General features: G+C 39.7%; 1 protein-coding gene across 2 annotated transcripts; it reads right to left on the bottom strand.

Annotated features, from left to right (window-relative positions):
* Positions 1 to 1,494: 1,494 nt before the first annotated feature.
* On the bottom strand, positions 1,495 to 19,345 carry hif1al (hypoxia inducible factor 1 subunit alpha, like). 2 transcript variants are annotated; one of them, XM_047594130.1, is made up of 15 exons: positions 19,202 to 19,345; positions 13,586 to 13,776; positions 12,986 to 13,131; positions 10,671 to 10,755; positions 10,313 to 10,428; positions 9,348 to 9,532; positions 9,143 to 9,249; positions 7,351 to 7,498; positions 7,012 to 7,265; positions 6,722 to 6,912; positions 5,972 to 6,064; positions 5,723 to 5,886; positions 4,623 to 4,734; positions 4,206 to 4,329; positions 1,495 to 3,189 (listed from the first exon to the last, which is right to left on the bottom strand). In XM_047594130.1, the coding sequence occupies exons 1-15, from the start codon at positions 19,234 to 19,236 to the stop codon at positions 3,122 to 3,124; spliced, it is 2,019 nt and encodes a 672-aa protein (XP_047450086.1). In that variant the 5' UTR covers positions 19,237 to 19,345; the 3' UTR covers positions 1,495 to 3,121. The 2 variants fall into 2 exon arrangements, with proteins under 2 accessions (XP_047450086.1, XP_047450087.1); XM_047594131.1 differs by lacking the exon at positions 19,202 to 19,345 and adding an exon at positions 18,178 to 19,185.
* Between the last annotated feature and the right edge of the window lie 1,034 nt (positions 19,346 to 20,379).

The following is a 20,379-nucleotide window of genomic DNA, read 5'->3' as shown; positions in this document are numbered from 1 at the left end:
AAACAAAGATTTCGAAGATTTTTTTTTTTTTTTTTTTTTAATTTCTTCGAGTCAGTGACGGTTGAGTGAGTTTCTGAAAACAGGAATAAATGAATGCACAGTTTCTCAGACAGTCACTGTTTTTTTGTTTTTTTTTTACATCTGCTCTGAACAAAGTTGATGATCCAACATAGAGAGTTTCAGTGACTATGAATAAAAAGTAGAAGTAAAACCCAGTGACTTAGCAGATATCAAGTGGGTGCACACTGAGCTCCACCTAAACATCAGTTACCATGTGAAAATAAATAAAGGTACAAAAGAAGGCGATAAGAATAATTAACGGCTAACAGCAGATTATCATGCACATGCAAACATAAGTTGAATTCTTTGATCTGGTCGACTTTAAAACTGCACAAATTATGTAGAAAGCAAAGAATAATAAACTCCCAGAGAGAATCTAAGACAAGAACTGAGCAAAACAAAGAAATTAAATTATGTTATTTAAAAATAATAAAATATAATTAACATTATGACGGTTACTGATGAGCATGTGTTTCTGTTATGTTTTCATAATTTTTTTGTTCCGTTGTTATGAAAGATAGTTGACGAAACTGTATTATAGTAAGAAGGACAATCAGCACAATAAGTTCGTAGACGACACGTTTGTAAACAGTGTGATGTTTTTTAAGGGGGCGGGGCTTAACTGGAGGCAAAAACAGCTCAAACACAACAGCCTGTAAACGCCTGTTAGCATGTTTCAGTGGATTGTTTTGGCAAGAACGGACGAGGAAAACGTATATTTTAGAGAATATACTGATACACTCACTCTCTGAGAACGTGACTGTGAGTGTTATTCTGAAAAGTTGACTGATGGGACTACATTCATTATTTCAGTCACAGTCTTACCTATAACATTACAGGCTGAAAATAATTACGTGTTAGATATGAATCTGATCTGATATCAAATGTGTGCTGCAAACAGAGAGTTGTTGATGACTATCTCTCTCTAATCTTTTATCTTTTTTTCTTTTTTTTTTAATCACAGTTAACCGAAGTTTTCTACGTCTGTGGCTGGTATGTGATAATACTTCAAGTCAGTGGATTTGGTTTTTTCGGTTTCAGTCGGTTCGGTTTTTGTCTCCAGCTAAAAACCGTGACACCACAATGACGTAGGCCACGAAGGAGCCTACACCTGTACCTGTTTTTTTTTTCTTTTGTATTTGTTATGTGCACACGTTGCAGATCTTCCTCATTAAACTTCTCTCGTCTGAGCCTCAAATGAAACTGATTAGAGAAGTTCAGAGGGGAGTGTGCTGCGGTTGTTGTTGTTGCTGTTGTTGTTGCTGTTGTTGTTGGGCGTGACGAAACACCCAGACCCAGGAGAGATGCAAACAAATTACAGGTTTAATATTTAAAAAAATATTTAAAAATATTTACAGTTGTAGAATAAATTCAGTTTCTGTGCTGTGGATTAAAATGACTCCTCACACACAACACAACACATCACACTGCAGCTTCTGCTTCAGCAGCTTTATTTAGCTCAAGGATACATACAGGATAGACAGTAATAGTAACAATAATAACAACAGTAAAACAGTATTTGATCTTCTCCGTCTGTGTTAAAAATCACATTTGAAGCTGAATCCTGTGTGAAGGTAACAGACCAAAACAAGACGAGAGGGAAACGTTTCCCTGTTTTCAAAAAAGGCACAAAGAGCTTTGAAAGAGCATGAACACAAAAATAAAGACAAGATTTCGTCAATCAAAAAAAAAAACAAAAAAACTGAGGAGTACATGTCTACTTTCAGCTCATTACATCGAGGTAAAATTTTGTAGTAACTTAAAGACAAACTAAAACTAGTGTTTCTAACAGCATATAAACAAGCCGGCTAATGGATTCAAACAATTAATAACATAAAACTGCATCCGTCTATGGTTTGACGCCGCGTTTCACAATCAATCATTTTCCCCCTAAACGTCTTTTTAGGAAACGGCTTCAGTTAGATGAGATAAGCACCGCCCGCCTGGCACCCCGGGAAGATTAAAAACAAACACCAGGAGTAATCGATTCGTAGATGACACAGTAATAAACGGTTATTATAGTAAATGCATCATTTTAAAAACAAAAAAAAAAAAAGCGTATAAAAATATGTAAAAACATGCCACTGATATGAAGAATGCCACTGATACTCGCAGGGTTTTTTTTTTTGTTTTTATGTTTGCAGTGAGACTTTTTATTTTTTTTATTTTTTATAAAAAGACAGAGAACTGAGTTCATACTCGGCGGATGTTGCACGCAGCTCGTTTTAAAACCACGACAGAATCACTGAAACAGACGAACGTGATCGGCTGAATGTAGCTGCATAGAGAAACACGTCTCCATCTTCATTTATTATTTTCTTTGTTCAACCCACTCTGGATTATTAATCTGTCACACTGGTAGCATGAAGGAAATTAGCACCACCTGCTGTTTGCTCCTATAATCTGTGAAATCATATAAATAGGTGTTTAATGTAAGTGTGTAGGATTCAGGGCGAAACCACAAACAGAAATGGAATAAGGTTTTAATCTGTTGTGTATTTTTTTAGATTAGAATAAACCATTTATATCTATTTATATCAGAGCTGATCATGTTTCTGTAATAGCCTGAGTTTTCCTCACTAACTGTATAAAAAGAATTTGAAACTGTAATTATTTCCATTTCCACATTTTAGTTGTGGATATTTTAAGGTTTCAGCTCGACTCTCCTTCGTGTTTGGAAAAGAAGGAGCTACTTGTGAGACTCAATCCTACACACTGGAAACACTTGAAAATTGCTAAGTGTAAGTGAAGGTTAAAGGTTAAGCAAAAGCAAATCTTAACAACACCTTTACAAACTTGTTCTGATCTACAACAGGTCAGCAGCTCTTGGTTTCACAGTGAGAGATATTTGATGAGAAAAGCCGACATAAGAGGCCGTCCCGGTTCAGCTACAAACAGCGGGGTCGCGTCGGGCTTCGCTGCGTGTTCGTGCCGTGGGCGTGAGGCTGAATTTTGTACGTTTGTTTGCGGTGTGTGTTTGCGTCTGTGTGTGGGCGCTCGGGTTAGCGTTTTTTTAGCAGACGGATCCGGCTTCACTCTCGACTGGTTGGTGGGAACTCCTTCAGGTCATCGGTGAGAGGGGCGGGGAGAGGTCAGGGGGGCGGTTCATGAATATGTCCCTCATCAGAGCTGAAAGAGACACGAACCGAGACTGAGTTCACATCTGAACGGCTTTGATGACAGATTTCTTTGATATATCGTGACTGAACGTGTGTATGTGGAGATTATCCAGGTCAGACTATAATCTAATAAATAATAGTATAATCACACAGGTCACAAAACCTTTGGTTGGTTGGACATAGTTTTTATATATGTATATATATATATATATATATATATATTTTAAAATTCACATTTACGTGAATGCGACATATTTTAATAAAGGAATAAATGGAGGCAGAAGACGTTACCGGCACCCGACTGTTGCACAAAATAAAAAAATGAATATTTGAACCTGTGCATTATTTAAATAGCTTAATACTGAATGCAAACTGAAAATAATAATGGATATTTATAAACAGGTATGATAAAAATTGTGCTTGAACCTCAGTCAAAGGAAAATAAATCTGTATTCGCTGGCTGTCAAAGAGCTACCAAATGATCACTGCTGCTCCTCTAACAGATGTGCACGCCGATCAGGCATAACATTATGACCACCTCTCACTCATGAGAGGCCTCTCAGGGCAGACTTCATATCAGTCTGGGATCTAGAGGCCAGGTCAACACCTTGTGCTGTTCATCATGTTTTTTTTTTAGTTGTTCCTAAAGCGTTTTTGTATCTGTGCTGCATTCTGTGTCACTGCTATGGTCTGGTCTAGGTGGCTGCTACGTGTCTAAGTAACATCCATACGATTGAATGTCAGGTCCAAAAGTTTCACCGGCAGAAACACTGAATTGTCACAAGATACTTTAAATGTTATTCACTTTCCCTGGTCATAATGTTGTGGCTGATCTGTGTTGTTCACATGCTTTAGTTTTATTCTGCAAATAAAAATCTTGACATTTGTTTAAAAACAATTGAAGTTGAAGTTCTATAACATGTCAACTAGAGGGAGACAAGTCAAGCGAGGTCCAATGTCTGTTGTTATTATTTTCTTATTTTCTGTGTGTGTGTGTGTGTGTGTGTGTGTGTGTTTTAATCTTACCTGCAGTATCACACAGTCCCTGGATGCCGCCCAAAACAGGGTCTCGGTCCGTGAGCAGCTGACTCCGTCCCCCCGAGCTCGGCTTCAAGACCAGATCTGATTGGTCGGTTTCCTCCAGACAACGCTGAACATGGGAGTTTAAAAAGAATGAACAACACGTTAAATATTTAAAAATCTGTATCTCATTCTCCACTGATGTTGTGTTTTTTTTCCTGACATTTAGAAAGTGTGTAACAGGGTTTGGATGAAAGCCTGATGATTAATAATCAGCCTGTGCTCTGTTAGTATTTAACTCATCTGTTTGAAACCAGCCAAATTTTTAAAAAAAAATTATCTACTCGCAGATTCTGTAAGAAAAGTCGAGACTCAGAGGGGAAATTCCTTCAGCTATTTTGTGTAGTCTCTTCTTCCGCTCACCGACAATCTGTGGGTGAGAAGAAGTTCCTCTTCTATTGAGGAAGGATCTTGTTTCTGTCTTTTGTCCTGAATCATCAGCTGAGATGGCATCTCTTCATCTGGGTTGTGGGTGCTGAACGAGAGAAGGACAGAGATTATAAAACCTGCAGATCAGTCAGGGTTTAATATTCACATTTTATGTAGAGTCGCGCTCTTCAACTTATTTACTGTACGACACATAAGCATTAATGAACAGGTGACCTGAGCATGAATAACTCTAATATGTCCTGACACAGTCACCATTCAGATAATATATATGAAGTTTGAAGTTAGCCTCATGCTAGCTAGTTATCTGGACTAAAGGCTTAGAAAAATAGCAGCTAGTAGCTTAGTTACTACTCAGTTATTATGGCTAGCATGCTAATGCTATAATGATAATACCAAATAACAGCAAGACTAGTTTATTTTTTCACTATTTCTGAGTATTTATAATTTTTCTGAGTAATTTCAGCCTTTTAACGGTGATGGATGAACACGGAGACTGAGGAGAAGGTAAACACAGCTCCATGACTGATGTATTTAAGATATTTAAAGTAAGTAGACACTGGGATATTTAAGTGAGGACCTTTGACATATTGACAGACGTTGGTAATAACATTTATAGGAGCGTTAATGGTGAAAATTAGACATTTATTTTAACATAGTCCATAATCCGCCTCATAGGTTTACACTGTAGAATCTAACCTCTGATGTAGCAAACATGGCGCCATGATTTGAGTTGCACAGACTCTCTCTAATATACGGCTCTCCTCTGGCGCCACCCTCTGGACAAACATCAGATCTCAATTTCTTAAAATTTCCCCCAAAGCTGTTTTTTATTACGAAATTAACATTTACTAAAAAAAAATCTGCAACTTGACAGACAAGCTGCTGAATTCATGTGTGCTTTACCAGATTTTGATGTTTGCAACGTTAGATATATCAGGACTGAACACAAGTATGATTGAAGGACAAGGATAAAAATAACAGCCGTCGTCCTCGGGGTCCACTCTACATCAGAGACGTCCTCACTTCTAACATTTACGTGAACCGAGTCCTCAGCGTGAGCCGCAGCCTCTCACCGTTTCCTGCTCGCTGTCGCTGGAGGCGCCACAGCCGCGGGTTCAGACGAACAGGCCGGAGGGTTGTCGGCTGCTTCTGGCAAACTGCTGAGGAAGGTCAGCTGGAAGTCATCGTCCATGGAGATGTAAGGAGCCAACATGTCCAAGTCCATCCCCTCTATGTCCTGAGGAAGTAAAAAAAAAAAAAAAGAGATTAAAGACACTGAAACTTTCAGGGACGTCCGTTTTCTTTGAAAAAAACGTCTCTACCTCTGGAGCTTCTCCTTTCTTTTCTGCATCTTCAGGCCAAAGAGCAAAGAACTTTTCCACCTCACTGGTGTCCATCACCTCCTCATCAGGGCTCTGAAGAGGAAATAAAATATAAAGATGAGACGGTAACTAGAATGTAACATTTATTTATTTTTGAACAGAATGACTTTGCAGACAAATTAGGAATAAAACTCTTTTAATTGTTTCTCAGAGGTAACTTCAAAACACAAACTATGCAATAAATGCATATTTAATGCATAATGCGTATTGTATTTTATCTTAGGAGTGGGTTAGGGTGGGGTGGGCGGTATGCTATGCTATGCTATGCTATGCTATGCTATGCTATGTGCTATGTTTGTGCATGAATGAGGGTCTGGATTATGGGGGTGTTTCTTTTTAATATAAAACACTTTGTGTTGCATCTTTCATGCATGAAAAACGCTACATAAATAAAGTTTGATTTAAAAAAAACTTATTTACATATATAAAAACTACAAAATATATTTAACAAATTAAAGAGAATCCCTTTTTTATTTTTTTGGAGGTAGCGCAATACAATGCACATGTCCTCTTCTTAAAAGAGAAATTATATTCTATCTTAACAAATAAATAAATAAAAAAATTCTTAAAATAACTAAAAGAATGATACGAATAAACAAACGAATGCTTGCATGTGTTTCTGATTTTAATTGTCGCACCTTTGTACTGATTTAAGTGTCTCGTGATGCATTTCTACTGTCTTGTATTTACCGGCAGTGGCTCAGGTGAGGAGGCCGGTGGTGGTGATGATGATGACGGTGACGATGGAGGAGGAGTGATGGGGTTGAAGATGGGTGAGAGGAGCTGTCTCAGCACCGGAGTGCACAGATCCTGAGGATGTTCCGGCAGAGAGTCCGGACTGGACGGATTCGAGGGGCTGGCGAACGACAGCTCGACAAAACCTGACGGACACAAAAGCGCAAAAAAGTTCAGAGGTGACATCAGACGACGAGACGAGCGGCGGATAAATAACCGGGGGAGGCGACTTCTGTCCGTCTCACCTCCCGTCAGAGGAACGTCGGCGTCTCCGGCATCAGGAGCCAACTGGAGCAGCTCCTCCGGCTTCTCGCTCAGCTTCAGGAAGAGATCGGCAGCGTCGCCGGGAGTCGAATCTGCATCATCTTCAGCCGCGCTGTCAGACTCTGAAGTCCCACAATCCTCTGCTGCAGGCACCGGCGAGCGGGGTTCGTCTTTATTCAGGCGGCCGCAGCGCGTCTGCTCCACGGAGAAGACGACGTCCGGCTGCTCCACGGCGCTGCAGATAAAAGAGGAGGAAGACGTTAAAGCCTGTGTCCCCGGCTCTGTTCACATCGTCGCCTCCCTGCTGCTCGATGAAGCACCTGAGGATGAAGTTGAGGCAGACGACGGCCTCCGGCTGCGACGTCTTGCTGCTGTAGAGGACGGTCGCTTGGGTCTCGGCCCACACGAAGCCGCCGCTGTTCGCCAGGAAGCGGTAGTGGCTGGTGCTCACCTGACCTTTGGACAACACTGCACGGTTTGGGAAACAGAGAAACAGATGATTAAGGAGAAGAAAACCGACCCATCGTCCATCTTATTTGATCACATGTAGCACAAACGTCTGGAAGCAACATCACATTTGTACATGAAAGATCAGAGTTTCATTGGTATTTTTTGCATCAAAATAAACATGATTATTATAGAAAGAGTAACTTACTTAGTTTTTCTTACTTCAATCATGACATATAGGAGGAATTCGTATGCAGACTCTCAAAAGCCAAAGAGTTAAAGTAAATAATCAAAGCTGTAATTTGATTTTTTTTACTTTTGCACTGAAGTTGTGACTCTCAACCCTAAATCTAAACCCTCCTTCTTTTCTTTTACTCACATTTATTCAGCAATGTTCTGGTAACATCAATGTACACCTAAAGGTAAACTGAGGGAAAAAAGCGAAGTCTGATCGTGCAGTAAATACATCTAAACGTACACAGAACTCATGCTGGTTTTTAAGGAAGGCATTAAAAACAGAAACTTCCAGTTGCTTCTAAACGTTTGGCCTCTTGTTTACTTTCCACAAAACCAAGAGCAGTGACTCATTGTGTGTCAACAGAGAGAAAAACTCATATCTTAAAAGATAAAATGGGTGTGCATGGAAACCATTCAATGTTTTTATAAAAAAAAACAGTAACATAGCAAAGATTCTGCAGTCTGACTAATTCATGTTAGAGGTTTATTTGCTACTGACAGGATGTGGAGAGTTGGACATAATCCTGTATCTATTTATGTTTTTGCTGGATGCCATTGATTTGAGTTGCAATATGCACTTTACATTAATACTGTGATAGAACCGTTGTAATTTTGTACTTTGAGTTTGATAAAGGATGTGTATGTTAGCGTCATACATGCAGTAACAATACTGATACTTGGTGCTTTTCTCTGCACTGTAAAGAAAATAAATAAAAAACTAGTTAAATAAAAAAGGAACAGAACAATGACGCCCATTTCTGTGTGTGGCTGGAAACATACTGCAAAGAAATTCCCCATAAAACAGCCAGAAACTGCAAAACAGCATCAGCTTGTGGAAACAAAACACAAAACAACAGCCATGGAATGAGCCACAGATACAAGCATGAAGCCCAGCATGACTCTCCAGCCGCCCTGAACTTTACTGGACATGAACAAGTAACGTCGATCTCCCAAAATACGTCCTCAGAGAGAAATGTATTGTATTTCATCTCTAAACACAACGACACCTGCTGGACTAAATGATGATTTCAGTTTGAGATGTTTATTCTCTAGACAGGCTGCAGAATATTTAAAATTAGAAAAAACCTGAGGCCTCCGTCTTTAACGTTTAAAACTTTTATTGCTTTTACTGTAATTCACCTCTGATTTCGACAAAAATGGTTAACGTGTGATTATGTATGAAAAAGAAAATCATAATTTTGAAAAATACCTGTATATATTATACTGTATATATCCCCGTATATAAATGATGATGCCACCACGTTAACATGTGGTTTGACATAGTTTGGTTTGACAGCTGATATTAGGTGATTTTGGTTTAGCACCACAACACAAAGCACTGGGACGGTGCATCGAAATCAGCTTCTAATCATCTGTAGTGAAGATACTGACTCCTTCCTTCCATGCATGTAAAACACTGAAACTCACACGTGTGCAGACTCTTGTTGATGTGATCAGAGTCGAGCGCGTGATGAAACCCGTAGGCCGAGCGTCCAATCAGATCGTCAGGTTTGTATCCGACCAACTCGGTAACCCTGGAGACGGAAAAGGCGGAAGAAGAAAACTGTTAGAGATAGACTCTCATATTTCTATTTCTATTCTCTCTCTGTCTGTGATGTGAGGTCGGTGTTACCTGCCCTCGCAGTGGGTGAAGCGCAGGTCCATGCTGTGGCGGGTGAGGAAGGTGCAGGTGTCCAGGGGGAACTCGACGCTGGACGGGTGAGGAACGGGCTCACACAGGAGCGTCATCACTCGGTCGGCAGGAGGCGACGTGGAGACGCCACCGAAAGGACGGATGTGACCTGTGCAGTGGAGGACCTGAAGGAAAAAGAAGAGAAATTACATTTAAGTGGAGTGGAAATGAATTAATAATAGAATTAATTAATTAATAGATCACAAACTTGGTTGGAAACCACATATAGAACATAACAGTGGCACATTATATGTATGTGTGTGTATATATATATATATACATATTTCTTCCATGCAACAAAACACCAAGGCAAATTCCTTGTATGTACAAACACATTTGGCAATAAAGTCTACTCTGATTCTGATGCGCCACATAACTGGGTAGATAATGGGGGAACTGTTTATAAATCAAATTTACATCACATAATTAAACCACAATAAAAGAGCTAAACAGGTAACAAATAAAGTGGGTTATTCAGAACCAACTAATTGATTATTATTGAAGGTGGCACATTAAATTTCTTAGGTATAGTTCAATTAAAAATATAAAATAAAAGCTGATTGTGTTCAACATTTTTTCAAATTAAGAGTGGGAAGATATTTAAGAGGGCACCTTATTTTTGAAATATATAAAGAAAAAACAAATTTAATACATTGTAAGATGGTTGAAGATTATAAGGAAAGGGAATAGAATTTGAAGTGATATAGCTCAGATGTTGTAGCAACTGATTTTGTTTTTTCTTTTTTCTATATTTATATAGTTTATTTGACTTTTGTATTTTTCTGTAGATATTCGCTTGGATTGATTATATAAGATAGGCACATACTATAAGCCTATAGTTGAGATGTTATGCTGCGTATGACCTATATATATATATAAATAAGCATGTTTGCGTGCTAGCACACCTTCCAGGTAGCAGACTTGATGTTGACGGTGCGCCCCCTGCTGGTCAGGGTGCTCTTCATTCGCAGGAAGAAATTCCTCTCAGTCAACTGCTCTGTCTGCGATTTTTTATTCACACCTGAAAACAATACAATAACAATTTCTTTTTTTAATGATGACGCCTCAGGAATAATTAGTTTGAAATAACTTTACGATAAAGTTTAAACTCTGGACACAAGGCAGATGAGCTGATGTTATTCTCACATGATTAAATCCTGTTTTAGCCAAAGGCAGAGGGTGTGTTTGTTAGCGCTGCTTTATGGTTTTAACAGGAAATCTTCTTTAAACAGCTTCATTGTGATAATAAATAACATGTCTGACCTGGGCGTGGAGTCAGCAGGTCTCTCAGCTCCTCCTGATCGCATGGATGCACAAAGTCATAAATACTCTGACCCAGCAGCTCCAGCTGTGGAGAAATAATAATAAATAATGATAATAAAAAAAAACATGTCAGAGATAAATTAACTGATGCAACAATGAGGCTGGAAATTAAAATGTTTTTACTTTGTGTAAAAAATAACGTGTTTTGGTTAAAGTTGTATCTGTTCTTCGTTGTTTTTTTAATCAGTTTGCATTTACTTCACTACATATTTTCGATGAGTTTAATACTTTTACTCTGATACATATTTAATGTTACTCGCTACCATTGGACCTTTCGTAAAGCCCCGCCCCCAAACAGTCATCGTCCAATCATATATCCTAGCAACCGTTACTATGTAAACAAGGTCCCGATTAAGCTGCCGATCTCGGCTAAAAGCTAAACGGTGAAGCGGTAAATCAGAGTTTGGCTGGTGGTGGTTGAGTTCTTCCCAACAGGAGTGAAGCCTTAAGTGGATCCACAATGTTTGATCCACTTACATTTACCTGGAGTGTAAATCTCAAGAAAATAAACAAGCTACATACGTCTCTTCCAGGGTATGGCTAGAATATGCTAAAGCTATAGCGATAGCTAGCTAACGTCCAGCTAGCAAGATTACTTGTGGCTAATGTCATTGCTAACTAACGTTAGTTAGCTTAATATTAGCTTGCTAGCGAGTTCGCGCTAGTTAGCTTGTTAGCTGTGTTTGGCCTCAGTACTGGGAGCTCTTTGTAAAGTTTTGTTTACGTCAGTTTACATCAAAGTTCAACATAGTCAATAACAGGCAATTTTATACTTTACGTTTTGTTTTCATCGTTCAAGTCGTATTTCATGTAGCATTTTGTGAATGAATAGCCTACTCATGGGCCTAGCATGATATTCAAACTTTTACATAACACAATACTTAGTACTTTTAGTTTCAGTACTCGAGTAGTGCATATTAAAGTAAACTACTTGCAGTCCTTTAGTACTAGTAATTTTGAATACTTTAGTACTTCCACTGAAGTGTGGTGCTTAAAGAACTCTTCAACTTCTACTCTAGTGACTTTTTTGATAGTAGTTGTACTTTTACTCAAGTCTGAGTCTCCAGTACTTCATACATGTCTGTACAGATGTTGCTAATAAAAACTATCCACATCCCATTTCCATTGTTTCAGGTTTGGTAGTTTTTTTTTGGAGCCTGAACAAACTAGACAGGATTAAATCCTCAGCAGGTAAACCAGCAGGACAGTACATGTCACTGTGTGGTTCTGTCCTCTCGTGTAAGCAAGCTGTGTTTCAACCATAAACAGAACTAATAATAGACGTTAAGGAATGGCTCCTCCATCCTGCTCAGGTTACACACAATCCGTCCCGGAGGCTTACAGTAAAAAAGCGGCTAATTAAAGCACACAGCTGGTGTAGTAAAACCTGGAGCCACGAGGTAGGATGAGAAAATTACGTGAATTCTTCATATCAACCGGGCAGAACTTTTTTCTCATGTCGTATCCTGGTATTATTCTATGTTTGGTCAGAAATTGGAAGTAGGTGTGGTTAATGTGGCAAAGTGGAAATGCTAAGTGAGCTCCCAGATGCTAATAATCGCAGTGTGACTGTGTGTGGGTGAAAGCTGAATGAAGGGTGTGATCCTGGCCGACATCTAAAAAAATAATAAGAAAAGTGCTTCTAGTTTTCTGTCTCTCACATTACCCACAATGCTTAGTGTGTGTGCTGCAGTGGGAGGAGCCTATGAGGACTTCAATCTGAATAGCTGGTTGGTTAACATGGCTTTTTATTGATACCGGTGCCATTATTGATCTGATTCTTTATCAATTTCTCCTGCAAATCTTGTTTTAGAAAAAGTAGGCATTCATGGTTTTGTGTAAACAACAGAAATTTTGTTGTTTTAAAGAAACAAAGCCAAACAAACTTTCCAGTGCAAAAAACTTAGAAAGCTGGAAAGTTGGGCCGATTTCCAGGCTAATTTACATCTGGTGACGCACTGAATCCTTCTAATTAGAGATTCTAACTTAACTTTTTACAATTCTCCAAACTTTATATTCAGCCCTGAATGTCTAGAGGAGGAGAAGAAGAACTAAGATGTCTCCAACTTAGTTCATCTTTTTTCTACGTCCATGTTTCTGTCATGTGGAGCCGAGATGCTCAGAGAGGAATCAGAGAGAAACCAGTGCATCAACAGTCTACCAGGTTATTAAAGGTTTACTCTACATCTGGTTATTTAAAATCCGTGGCTACACGAGGCGTTTTATTCTGATTATTAGAGGAATAAATGTGTCACCTGTGTGATGCCGATGTGTTTGTTGACGTTTTCCGTCAGGTAGATCATGTCTCCCTCCTCCGTCATCACCATGATGAAGCCGGCCAGCGCCTGAGGATAGAAAGAGTCCATCGGATCTTCGTCCTCCTCCTCTTTCTGTTCTCCATCTGTCGTAAAAGTGTCAGGACGTTATTACAGCGGACAGTTAAAACATCCCGTACATATTTCTTTAACTCAGCGACTGCGCCTAGTGGAATTTAGATGAACATAAATATTTGAGTTTCCCTCCCACCTTCTATTTCACTCAGTCACAGCATAAAATACAGCTGAGTCAGGTGAATTATTTCTTATTTCCCTTCACTGAATCAATTCTCGGACGCTCACGTCCTGCAGCATTTTTCATCTCACCAGAATAAATTCAGCTTCATCCTTTCATTATTGATAAGTTCATTATTCTGTTCCCACACTTGAAGGGAAACAACAGCTGCTTGTGAGTTTCTATCCATCATAAAAGGGAAGATGAAGGCGAAGGAGGCTTGAGACTAAAGAAAAAGGACTTAAGACTGTTTTGAGTTTGATGAATTTTCATCTGATTAAAGCTTCAGTCAAGCAGCTTCTTACCGGGTCGCAGGAGGCGGTTCATCCTCAGGAAGCTGAGGGTCACTCTCATGATGGCGGCTTTGTCCATGTGGGTGGCGACTCGCCGTGGGAGTGGCAGGGTGTGGGCGAGCTCGTAAAACACCTCCGTCTCCTGACTCCGCCTACACCTGGCCGCATCACGGGAACGAAGCTTCCTCTGCTCCGAACTGGTCCTGGACGAGAAGGAGACAAAAAAAAAGGACAGGGAATTTAGCAAGCATAAAGAGATGGAAAGAATAAGATAAGAAAATGGTGTGTGGGAGGGAGGAATGGAGGACATGTGGGAAAAGAGGGGGGAGTAAATATGAGAGTCAAAATAGGACCAAGAGGAAGAAAGTAAGACGTCAGTGAGGAGACAAGAATCAGCAAAGAATAAAAAAAATAAAGATCGTATCTCACTCTTGAACATTTACTTCCCTGTCAGTTCATTCCCCACAATGCATCTCTCCCCTGGTTCAGTTTTAATTAAACACAGAACTATAAACGGGTTCAGTCTTTCAGTGTGAATTCAGAGAACCAGGTCAACACTTTGTTTTTGTGAGTTGTTCCTGAAGCCTTTTTGTGTGTGTGCTATGGGGTGATGGGTGATGGGTGTAGCCCTCCTCTAGTCGAGCTCTGGTGTTGTGGACGTCTCCATCTCTTCGTGACCACAGAGTTCAGCTCCGTTAAACATTCCTGGATATTTTTATTAAAACTAATGATGGTAAAAATAGGGAGAAACGTCCAAAACTGGAGGGAACAGAATGTTTCTTATTTTTCAGCCACTGGGAAAATGTCCAGATCTGTCCTCCCCTCTCGTCCCTCCCTCCCTCCCTCCCCTCCCCGTCTTTTCTTCCCTCTCCGTCCAACTAAGACATGTGCTGACAAGAGACAAGCTGGTTTCACTCGTGTGCTTGTTGAACACACATCAGATTAGAAGCAGACGGGATGAACTTCTGCCTCCTTAAAGACACTAAGACAGAGAGGATCCAGATAATCATGACATATTTCTAAATAATCATATTTAAAAAGCAGATGAAAGATTAAACACGTTTAGATATAAGAGAAATATAACGTGAACCATCACTACTGTGTTTATAACAGTAAATAATCAAACAGAGTTAAAGTTCATGCTCTACTTTGTAATGAATTCCCACTAGTACTTAGATCCTTTTTGAAAATTATTTTGCAAAATAAACTAAAATAAATGTAGTGGAGTAGAAATCTAACGAAAAAGTAAATATTCAAATAAAAAATAATACTAAAAAATCATAATAATATAAAGACACTTAAGGATGCTTTACAAGAACAGAGAAGACAAATTAGACACGACATAAAATATAACTGCCATAAAAAGTATATTTACTCTAATTACTCTGAGTAGTTCTCACAAACATGATATAAAACTGATAATCAGAGCTGTGTGACTATAAAAGATAATTCATCCTGAAAATAATAACTAGTCCTGCTCAACACTGTCCCACTTCAACTACAACTATAGAAAAATGCTTTAACCTGAGACCTGAGCTTTTGTTTGGTATGATTCTTAATTATCTTAAAAGTATTTGGGATCAGCAGGATTTAAGACGTATAGAAATATATGTGTCCTAATTTTTAGACACAGGGATTATTTCACTGTATGTTACAATAAAGTCACCAATCTGTAACAAAATATGAAACTGATTATTTTAATAACGAACGTTGCTTCTGCAAAGACAGAAAGAAGACTAAATGAAGCAGAATAAGCTGCTACAAATATAAATAATCATGTCCCCATACAAGGACGCCAGGTCTCAGGGGTAAAAGCAGAAGTATTTATTTTAAGTATATTTATCTGATTACACTCACACACTTTTAATTAATTAAAAGTCTTAAATGCAGGTTTGGAGTTCAGTAAAGTCTTTTACATTAAGGAGTAAAATGCTGATCAGTTGTGCTCCTGCAGACACACCCTCGCTGCTTCGTCATCGACACAAACAATTGATCCACCTGCAGCCTGTGAGAACAGATGAATTAATTACCACTTCATTAGCTCTGACGACGCAATTTCCAGAAAGCTTCTTCTCACGTGCCAATAAACAAGAGCGAAGCTATTACGACATCCACATGGCGGCTCGTACACAAAGGTTAGAGAACACAAACAGACACGAACACTGGTACAAACGTCTGACTGCAGCCAAGTTCTCCTCTCTGGGAACATCGTGATGAAAGATTAACGTCCTGAAGTCACGCTCAGCACTCGGAGGGAAGCAGGACGTCACTGTTTCACTGCATGTGGAGGGAGTTTGTTTATCACCAGAGTTTAGATTAGAGAGCACGGACGAATAAAAAGCACCGACGGTCAGCGTTTGCCCTCAATATGTCACGTCTTGCAGAGATGTTTGTGCAGCTTGAGATTTCCTCTGCTTTAAACCACCCACTGCCTTCTAATCCTCCTTTCTTCATTACACATGATTAAAGCAATGTTTGTTACAACTTTGCAGACAAGTTTCCTTTTTGCCCCATATACAAGGAACTGAATGTACAAAGGGCAGGAAGTGCTGGTATGCAGAAAAAAAAACAAAACAAACAAAAAAAAACGTGTCAAGTGAATAAAAACAGTGAATGAAACAGCCCTCATGTTTTATTTTATGCTCTATGACAGTCGACATACATGTGACACAGCAGCTCATGTCAAATTGATTTTTCTGACAAACGTTAACCAGTTCCACCACAAACAAACAAACAAACACACACATATCGAGCGTTAAAATGAGATAATATCCAACTTCATCACGTTTCTGCTTCAAACTGCTGCTGAGGAATGTGACCAAATGATCCCACACCAACAAAAACCTGAGAATCACACCAGCAGAGTCGAATCCTGAGGGGGTGAACTGGGAATGTTTGGGGTCGCGGCCCCTCAGAGGGGAACTTAAGTGGCCGAGACAGATGATTGAAAGAGAAAAGAAACGAGATGGGAAGGAAAAATAAGTTCAACTTGTTCAAATCTATGTGGAAATTTCTGCCACGTGATGGAAACTATTGCTGTAATTTTGCAGTTTTACAACAACTGAATTTTATTCTGAATTAAATAAGCAAAGGGTCAATACACCCTTATATAACACACAGTCAGTGTAAAAATAATTATTTTTATTTTTAATTGTCTATTTATGCTTATTTATGTCTCTAGTTTGACTGAACATGCTACAGCGTCGCTAATTAGCAAGTACCCATTTGAGGACATTGGGATTAAATGTCCTGCTCAAAGATGATGCTTAGTTTATACACTCCTTAGGTCCTTGGAGAAATTAAAAACACATAACAAATAAAAACTCAGGTTTCAGGAGGTTAAGTTATAACAACATGGAACTAAGTGTCCGATGCATTTAATATCTGCTGCTAATATTTGCGTTAACGAGGTGCATCTACGCCGATATCGCGGCTCCATCCTCGTACTCAGAGTCGTGAGATAGCGCAGCTCGTATCCCCAAAAAAGTAGCATCAGTTTGGCAAATTACAGGAAGATGGAATGCATCGTGCATATTTATATACAGTCTATGCACAGGACGCACTGTAAAACTCAAGGCAATAACAATCTGCTTATCACCAGGGAAAGAAAAACAATCAGCCCTGGTTTGTGTTTCTGTGATGAACTAATTAGCAGCAACATGGTGCAGGTAAATGCGTCTAAATGCCACAACTACTGTTCCTATAATAGGCTCCTACAATCACACAGCTGGTAGGAACCTCAGAGAACACAGTGTCCTCGGCCAGAGAGCATGTTGGCGGCTACTTCTTATTGCTCAATATCTGTGTGTGTGTGTGTGTTTGTGCTGGGTGAACGCACAAAGGCCTGATCGTGCTCTGTGAAGTGTCAGGAAAACACAGTGAGGGACAACCCTCCTCCCTCCCTCCCTAATCAACTCGAGACAGTAAATACAGTGTGTACAGTAACCAGCAAACTGACCTAGTAGAGTTAGAACACAACGTCCTCAGCAGCTGATACACTCACGACGTCACAGGCTGTTAAAGTGAAAGCTGCAAGGACAAAAACACGCAACCACGCACCACCCACAACCTGAACCTGAAACCAGGACTGAACTCTCACAAAAAAGGCCCTGAAAAGAAGCGAGGACCAGGACGTTGTCCCTTGGCCACCTGGCTGCAGGCTCTGAAAAACAAATGAAGCTCGGACTTGTTTGTGTTGGAAGGAGCCGTTGAAACAAGTTTCAACACAACTCGCTGCAAAAACACAACTTTTAACCTCAAATTTAAACAACTTCACACTCACATCGGCTCTTGGATGCGTTTGAATTGCTTTGTGTAAACTAACTTTACGGCCACCCATGAACTGATTAAACCGCCCCCGCTCTTCTTCAAAACACAAAACTTCCTCGTCTTGGCAAACAGCAAACACACCAGGTCGTAAAGTTTTACAGCGTCTCAGAGGCGTGAAGGACTCGTGAAGGTTTGGGCTCTTTAAGAAGCTGCACATTTATGGAAGAGCCTGCAATGTTTTCACAGGCGTCACTACTTGGCCTGAACGCCTGCAGTGTGGGGGTAACGTAAGGACAGCGCGCACAAGAACCAACACACACCGGCTTCAGTTTCACCTCATTTACATTCCTGACGTTTAATCCCAGTTCCTCCTCGGTCGGTTGAAGATTGCTGCTGTGTTCTGATCACTTCTCTCAGCTTATATGGGCTTCGCCACAGCGGTTCAGAGCTTTACACATTCCTCCTGAGAGGCCTTGTTTGTTTGCCCCACTCGTTTATTAACTTCCAGCTCTCACGTGACTCGATCACACCCCCACAAGGACATCTGAGTACAGACTAATGTGAATGGAGGTGATAAATGTTGTTGTCGTGTGACTGAGCTGAGCTGAGCTGAGCTGAGCTGAGCTGTGCAGCGTGGGTCATGTCAGGTCCTGGACATGCTGCCCCCTCGGCGAGGACAAACACAATAGGAGTCCACACCCACGGCTATTCCCAGCTCACTGCAGACACTGCAGGCTGTGGATTAAATATGGGTCAAAACACCTTGGGGGGGAAAACAGGAAGTTCTGCTTTTCTTTTTTAGTCCGTTAAGTATAAGCCAACAACATTTTTTTTTTTTTTTTATAATATGCAAACATCAACTCCTAACCCTAATAGAAACCACATCTGTGCAGCTTTTATTATTATTTATTTTTCACTACTACTCCTCTGTGCTCTAATTTAAAATCCAGACCAAATGTTAAAAGTCACAAACAACCAGTGAACGCAACATAACATTAAAAAAAGGGGTCACCTTGGATCCATCTGTTATAGTGAACAAAGACTCACACACACAAACACACACAACTGAAGCCTCAACCATTCACATCTACCCACAACACATGTTTACTTCATCACCGACGGATCAATTAAACGCGCAGCTGATACGAGATTTCAGATTAAAAGCCCGTGCAGAGAGAAATGATTTGAGAATAAAAGCAGAGCTGCAGAGCTGCTGTTGTTTCCCCTCAGTTTGCAGCTTTCATGTCTCTCTCTCTCTCTGGGACTCGTGTCGGAAAGTTGCAGCAGACAAACAATAAAAGATAATAAATATTCAGGAGACATCACACGCGTTGTTTTATAAAAAAAAATGCTTCTCACCGTTTGGCCGTAGCCGTCCCCTCTTTCTTCTCCATGTTCCGTCTGAGCAGCTGTTCTTCTTTTCTCTTGTTTATTCTGGACAGAGAAGACAGTAAATACCAAACCAGAGCGGACGTCAAGTTTAACACCGGCAACACACACGCTGCTTCCGCTTCGTGTTTCAAAATAAAAGCTCAGGAGACTTCCTCTTCACGTGAAAGATAAGATCTCTAATAATAAACATGTGGTCAACACTCAAGTTTTGGTGTAGTATTCTAGTTTAAATATATTTTGATGAGACATAAGAGTTGCACAAACTACTGAAGGGATTCACCAAACCCCCAAACTAACTATAAAATAGGTAACTAAGTTATGATGCTTTTATTTGTAGACACAAGGTAAACAAATATAGTATATACGAATAACTGAGAAAAATGAAATAAAATATAAAGCAGCTTTGTGAATAATGGGCAGTAATGCAGTGGTACTTATTTAGTAGTTGTTTGTGAGCATTTCTTTTTTTTAATCCAGTGGTTACCTACGTTTTGTGCATTAATTGTGGTTGTATTCTGTATTTTTTATATTTAAATGTTATTTTAGCATCACATAGCCACAGTTCAGACTACTTTGATGTCAAGTATTGATTCATGTTTAAACAACAAATCAGACACAATGTAAATCAAAGGCGATATTCATCTTTAACACGCAAATAAAACCTTTTAATCTACAATATATTAACCGTTTGACAACATAGATCGTTTAGTAGCAGCTGAAAGAATGAACTTCAGGGTCAAAGCGGGTGAACGTAGCGCTTTTATTTTGCTTTTCTAGTTTTCGGTATTGTGGACGACCCTCCTGCATCCTCTGACGTCACCGCGCACAAGCCACGCCTCACGTCACGTCGGCGACATGAAGGGGTAATTTTCTTCTTCGGGGACTTTAAATAAGTAGCGCAGCTGCACTTTGCGCTTGTGTGTGTGAAGCTCCCTCTGGTGGCGACAACAGGAAAGAAGAGAAGTATTAAAAACAAGGTCAAAATATAAACGGTTGTATTTTATTTGTTTAAATAAATGAACATAAAAGTATTGATACGACATTTTTTTTTAAAATTATTATTTTAGTGACTTAGTTCATTCATTCCTCCTCTTTTGTGTTAGTGATACTTTAATAACACGACTTAAATAATTAAAATGTGTGTT

The sequence above is a fragment of the Mugil cephalus genome, chromosome 9, assembly GCF_022458985.1.
Source record: "Mugil cephalus isolate CIBA_MC_2020 chromosome 9, CIBA_Mcephalus_1.1, whole genome shotgun sequence".
Classification (NCBI taxonomy): Eukaryota; Metazoa; Chordata; class Actinopteri; order Mugiliformes; family Mugilidae; genus Mugil; species Mugil cephalus.
The sequence above is the reverse complement of the archived record's forward strand: the minus strand, read 5'-3'. Positions and strand labels throughout refer to the sequence as shown.